At 33.3% G+C, this 6,651-nt stretch overlaps 1 protein-coding gene across 1 annotated transcript; it reads right to left on the reverse strand.

Moving 5' to 3' along the window:
* Positions 1–1,138: 1,138 nt before the first annotated feature.
* On the reverse strand, positions 1,139–4,370 carry LOC140886948 (probable choline kinase 2). The gene is made up of 7 exons (XM_073293907.1): positions 3,749–4,370; positions 2,921–3,042; positions 2,624–2,819; positions 2,207–2,324; positions 2,070–2,117; positions 1,853–1,953; positions 1,139–1,567 (listed from the first exon to the last, which is right to left on the reverse strand). Exons 1-7 carry the CDS (start codon positions 4,118–4,120, stop codon positions 1,475–1,477), a joined length of 1,050 nt encoding a protein of 349 aa, XP_073150008.1. The 5' UTR covers positions 4,121–4,370; the 3' UTR covers positions 1,139–1,474.
* Positions 4,371–6,651: the final 2,281 nt, after the last annotated feature.

Consider the following 6,651-nt stretch of genomic DNA (forward strand, 5'->3'; position numbering starts at 1 on the left):
TTCGTGATCTCGAGGGCTCCAAGTGATAACCACATATATGTTTCTCTCTATGATCTTAAACACAAAATGATAGGATATTCATCATAACTGTGTTGGGCTTTGATATTATTTATATTAATCCATTTATATTATATATATATATATATATATAGAAATAGATATATAAATATACAAAAGTACGGAAAAAAAATTGATGCCATTTCAACATGCGGTGGTGTATATTTCAACTAGGGGTGTTATCGAGCCGAGCCGAGCTCGAGTAGCACACTAATCGAGCTCGAGCTCGGCTCATATTTCACTACTCGAGCTCGATCGAGTAGTAAAATATGTGCTTGAGCTCGAGCTCGTTTGTAATTCGAGTACTCGAGCTCGAGCTTAAAAATAATATATATATATATATATATATATATATATATATATATATAAATTAAAAAGATAGAAATAAATAAATAAATATATATATATTATTTATATATTTTTTTTTTATATATGTGGCTTATTACTCGACCAAATGGTTTCAAAGCTCGACTCGAGCTCGATTGTATGCTCGAGCTACTCGAGCTCGATCTCGATCAAATCGAGCTCGAGTCGAGCTTTGACTGAGCTACTCACGAACTACTTATGAATAGCTCGACTCGTTTACACATCTAATTTCAACATACCACTCCTCTTGATTCTCTGCCAAATATAACCAACGCATTCATTTCATGAAAAAAGGATCACGTGTGAGTGTCGGTTGTTGGATGGGAAATAGAGTATTTTTCCATTAGTTAATTTCATTTCATGGAGAAGCTGAATTTTTAGTCTCATAACTTTGTTATTTTTACGTATTTTTGTCTTCTATATTACAAAAGGTCAATTTTACTCTTGCACATTTCGATTTCTAGAAATTTTAGTCCATCCGAAAAAAAACAATTAAATAATTATTGCGTACACAATAGTTCTAAAAAGACTTGTTACTGTAAAAATTCGAAAAACAACGGATCTAAAGATAAGATTTATGTCTGTTTAGAACCATTAGGATACACCGGAGAAAATTGCTTCCAGAGGTGACATCTCGTTTACCGATATTATCATACCAAAACTATGCTGAAATAGAATTGAAAGTAGGAAATGACCTAAAAACAATAAACTTTTACTAAAATTTCAACTAAAACACAAGCACTCATAACATTTCGGATTTATTAAAAAAAAATAAACTGAAGAAAGTGGTCAACCAATCATCCGACAGTGTTACATTCGAGTCACAACAAGTGCTGACCATATATGAATCGAGGGGGTATAGGTATTAGTAATGCTCTACTTAAACTTGCTGTTTACTCACACATCACAAGTGCTACAATGAGAATTTGTGTACAAAAAAAAAAGGAAAACATTAGTGAATTAAAGAATATCGAAACAAGAACAACAACAACAACAAAGCAGCACTATTACCATTTACCATCAACTTTTTTGTATATGTTTTAGAAGTTCATCATTTCAGTGCTGCAGATTTCTTCCCCCAGTACTGTTGGAACCTTTGTCTTGCATACTCCATATAGTCGAAATCTATTTTGTTAACATGGTCCTGATACAAGTTTAAAAAGATTATGAGAAGCTGGAGGGATTTGATTAGTTTTAGACTGTAACAAAACCAGCATAAAATGTTGGCACAATCTGATGTCTTCAGATCCTAAAACAGTGATACCAACTTAAACCGTTAGGCTTTATCTTATTCTCGTTAAACGGAATTTTTTTGAGAGAGACAAAACGTAAACACAATCAAATTTGAATGCAGATTGTGCATTGAAAGATGTTTATGTGCTGGGGTATTGAAATCCCGGACAATCAAGGAGGTTTATGTGGCAAGTACCGAGATTATGCCCCATAAGCCCCAAAGGAGATGGCTTGCAAGAGTATACTTCTCCACTTGCTCTGCTAGTTGTTCAACCTCAAAGTCACTAGGTTGACAGCCTGCACAGAACTCTGATGGTTCAAAGGAAATTCGTGGTACATTTTATACTTTGTTTATAAACGATTCACGTCAAAAATAAAAATCACGCTGATAAACATATCAGTCAATGCAGTACCTGAGCAACTCAGATATGTATGCAAGAATGTTTGACGCTCTTTAAAACCTGGCTACACAGTGAAGATATAATGTTTCAAGGGATTATTTCTGCATACCCATTATCATATTGCTAGAGAAATAAAAGCGGAAAATCACCTGGATATTTACTGTAGTCCAAAATATGAGGGGTTTCTGTATGGTAGTCAGCGGCCATCTCACAGAAATGATTGGCAAGATCGAAGGCTATAGGGTTGTAACTTGCATATTCATAATCCTACAGACAGTGATCGGCAATATAGTGTATGAAACCGGATCAATGCATTACGATAAGAAAAAACTAAGTGGCTTTTTATTTTTCCTTAATATTTTGCATTAGGAAGCTAGACTTGGTATCCCAAGTCCAAGGAAATTTGCAACATTAGAGTTGAGATTCTGTCTGAATCAAACAATTTCAGCTGATAGATTTGGAAGTCTGAAGAGTATACGAGAGATTTAATTTATTAAATTCACATTGAACAATAACGAATTTTTATGTTCTGCAATCAAAGATAAGTAAAGCATTGCAATACTCACAATTATGGTAATTACTTTGGTTTCTTCATCCATCATTATGTTACCATATTGCAAGTCGTTGTGGCAGAATCCTACAAGCTGATGAGCAGTAGTTAAACTCTTCTCCAATGCAATTATTTCATCTTCCATGACACTTAACTGAAAGGCCTCAGCTTCTTGTGGCAAAGACAATCGTTTGGCATCTTTAAGCCAGTTACTGAAACATAAAAGGGAGGAACTTTAACGTAAGAATCTTTAAACAAATAATCCAGATACATCAATCTATTGAATCAACTGCTGAAGAGGAGATAATCATACAGCAATCTATCCCAGAGGACAATCCTCTTGGACCCGGGCATATCTAGATTGTGAAACTCCTTCATTTTAGCAGCTATGAGAGCAGATATCTCAGGATCACGCAGATCAGATGCACTAAGTGTCTACAATGAGAACCAAGGGAAGACAACATTAGATAATTCAGCAATTTTCTTAACAAAGTCCACTACCAGTGCCAAGACTAGAGTTTTGGCAAAAAAAGCTGTCAGTAAATAAAAATGACAATAAGCTAATGCCAAATTAGCAAGTTTCATGATCTACTAGCATGAATACCCACGCAAAACTCACCCACTACCTAGGCTCTGGTCTATCAACCTCTGATAGCAGAGAGAAGATGCTTGAGTTGCCATAACCGAGCTCTCGCCATGTACTTTTGTTATCCAGTTCGACCATCCGGAAAAATACATTTCTCAAAGACGCCTTCCCCCCATGTCCCAACTACAAAACACTCCTAACCTAATAAGCCAAAGAACTAACTTGAAAAGACAAATATATTATGCCATCTTTGATTCTAGACACATTGGTTCGAGCTCCTTGAATTAGCTTTATGAGTCGATGTCATTGTTATGGCTCCTAAAAGCCTGATCTTATGGAAGAATCGACATGAGGCCCAATGTTTGGGTGGCCTCTGTTGCCTAAGCCTAAGTTGTTGAGTATCAACATATGCAAGGACGTGTTAAATTACCGAACGTGCAAGAAACATAGACGCGTATGAAAAACTACAATCAAATGCACAACAGAGGAGCATACATTATTTACACAAGCACAGCCAACCGGAAACAGCGCGGTATCAAACCTAATGAACCTTACCCGAGCGCGAATGAATTCTTCGACGCGTCCAGTAGAGAATCGTCCAAGCAAGAGAGGTCCCTGCCCTTTCCTGGACATGAATTCGAACGTCCGTATCTCGTTGTCGCGATCGAAAAATATGTCGACGCCTTCACCGTAGATTCTGACAAGCACTTTCCTGGATCGCGGATGCAATTCATGCGTCGAATTGGTGAGCCATTTGATCTGGTACACCTCGTTAGTCATAGCGCCCTTGAGCGGAATCACTTGCAGCGCGTTCACGTCGGCTATGTCGTCCCATTGTGCCGCCATCGATTTCAATATGATCATCGCCTCATCTGGAATCCGATTCTCCTTGCTTTCACAATCGTTTGATTTATCCGCGGATCCCATAGATTACGAACAGGGGATCGAGTTGTTTTCGATTTTGTGGAATTCGAAAGATTGAGAATTCGACGAGCTTGATTATTGGGAAAGAAATGGAGGAGACGAAGAGGGAGAGGCGAGGCGAAGACTGCTGACGAAATGAATACACGAACACCTGTTGCAAATTGCAATGCAGTTGCCAGGTGGCCGTGTTTTACCGGGAAGCTAAATCCACGGGCATGCCACGTGATCGAGTTGTTAGTTTAATAGGCTCTTCTTTCTAATTATATAGTTCATTTCTTTTGTCCTAAATATATAAACATATATTATATTTAAAAAAAAAAATTTACACTCATTTACTAATATATTTCTATTAACTACAACTTAAAAATTATGCAATCATTTTTAATATATTAAATAGGGATAAAATAAGAAATTTGTATAAAATTTGTTTTCCCAATGATTTTTCTTAATCTATGTGGAAAAAAAAATTCGGATTATATAATCGAGATGGAGGGAGTAATATACTAGCTTTTTGCATACGCAATGCGTGTGTTTATCAAATTATCATATTAAAAAATAATTTATGATAAAATTTGTATTTTTTAAAAAAAATTAGAAATCAATTATGTCATGTAAGTAATATATGTGAGAGTTAGTTTTGAATTTTAAAATTAAAATATGTCACACGTGAAGTATGAAATGGTGAAAAAGTTTATGAAAATAAATTGAAATTGTTAAATAGTAAATTTATTTATTGGATAAGGTTATTTTTAGATCACTTAGAAATACCAAAAATTAGTTAATATAACATGCTCTTATTTTATTAATATAATAATAGATATATATATATATATAACTATATTATATTGGTTGACTTGTAACTCATTTGGCACCAGGTTTCAAGTGTGGGACGAACTTCCAAATTTGACATTCATTTGTAACAAAAATCCCCTCTCCAACTAAAAAATAAACTATATTATATTGTCGACCATTTTTTTTTTTTAAAAAAAATCACAGTGAATATGTATTTTATCTAAAATTATTATATCTTAATAAATTATAGTTTTATTTTTTTATCTATACTTTTAATTTTCAAATAATTATATCATTATAAAATAAAAATAATTATTATAAAAAAATATTTTAAAGGTGTTAGTATATGTGCTTTAAAAAAATTACATCACAAATGAATAATAATCATCACCTACATTAATTGAATGTATATAAATTGTGTTGGGTAGAATATCAGTATCGGGATATATGGTTTATATGCAGGTGAACAAAAGTGGTTAAAGAAAAATAGTCGAGGCAAAAGTTTGAAATTTTTTTTCTTAAAATATTATCGCTCTGCTCTGGTACTTACGACTATTGACAATACATTTCTCAATATACAACGAATATCAACTTTAAAATAGTAGCATTGCAAATTTCACGACTTATGAAATTTTTAGAACGCTACCAATTTGAATTTAAAGCGTTAAACATAAAAATCCAAATCGAAGATTTTATGTCTTGAAACACTTGGATTTGAGTGTTTTGCTTAAAAAATTTGAAATAACTCTCGAATTTAATTATAAAGTTCAAATTTAAGCGCAAAAGGCTTAGAAAAAATGAACCAACATTTTATGTCTTGTAATTCAGATTTTAAGCCTAATAAACTTAAAATTTTTCAATAAAATTAAATAAGAGAGAAAGAAATAAAGAGAAAAAATTGTATGTTGAATGCAAATGAAAAGAGTCCCATTTATATATGTTTGAAAATACTTGATGGAAAAACACACTTTTCCACAAAATGATGCAAGCACCTCCTCATATCACACGAAATGATGCAATCCGAAAGGCCACGTAGATAGGTGCTCACGAAAGTTGATCACCATAGCAAAACTATAACACAACATATCCTATTATATTATATACATATACATATACACATATTACATATACATATATCTCTTTCCATCAAATCTTTCAACTAATAAAATTCGAACTAATATAGTAATATACATTAATTTCTCATTCACCCTATTTTGTACTCAAAAAATATTTTTTTACGAATTCTACTTGTGATATATAATTCGTTAGTGACACAACTTATTCGAATTATTTATCGATTCTAAATGAGTACATGTCCCATTTTTCCAATATTTTGGATATAATAGTTCTAGTTCAAAAATATTTGAGTATATTTTTATTTTGATAAAAAAAAAAAGAAGAAGAAGATAGAAGTGATTTTGGTACTTGATTAATGTTGAATTTCTGAACGATGAGAAGTATTATTATCCCCTCTATAGTTTTCAAGGCCGGTAATTGGCCACATTTCATTTTCATGTGCGGCCCACATGAAATATGTGAGCCCCGCATGAAAATGGGCCAACGGTGGCCTTGAAAATGCAGACGGGTATTATTTTAAGTATTAACACTGTATAAAAAACTGTATAACAAACATCTCAATTATTATAACTTGCTTGGAATGGGTTCAGGATTTGTGCTCACAAGGCCCCAATTGATATAACCTGTCAACTGTAAAGCAAGAAAAAGTAAACAGGCTCCTGGAT

This window comes from Henckelia pumila, chromosome 1 (assembly GCF_033568475.1).
Source record: "Henckelia pumila isolate YLH828 chromosome 1, ASM3356847v2, whole genome shotgun sequence".
In the NCBI taxonomy this organism is placed as follows: domain Eukaryota; kingdom Viridiplantae; phylum Streptophyta; class Magnoliopsida; order Lamiales; family Gesneriaceae; genus Henckelia; species Henckelia pumila.

Bases quoted from the DNA above. Each gene is read 5' to 3' on its own strand.
- LOC140886948 (XM_073293907.1), bottom strand. From the start codon at position 4,120: ATGGGATCCGCGGATAAATCAAACGATTGTGAAAGCAAGGAGAATCGG. The intron at 3,043-3,748 runs GTAAGGTTCATT...TTCTCATTGTAG, and splicing joins AAGAATTCATTCGCGCTCGG to ACACTTAGTGCATCTGATCT. The intron at 1,954-2,069 runs GTACTGCATTGA...AGTTCTGTGCAG, and splicing joins TACATATCTGAGTTGCTCAG to GCTGTCAACCTAGTGACTTT.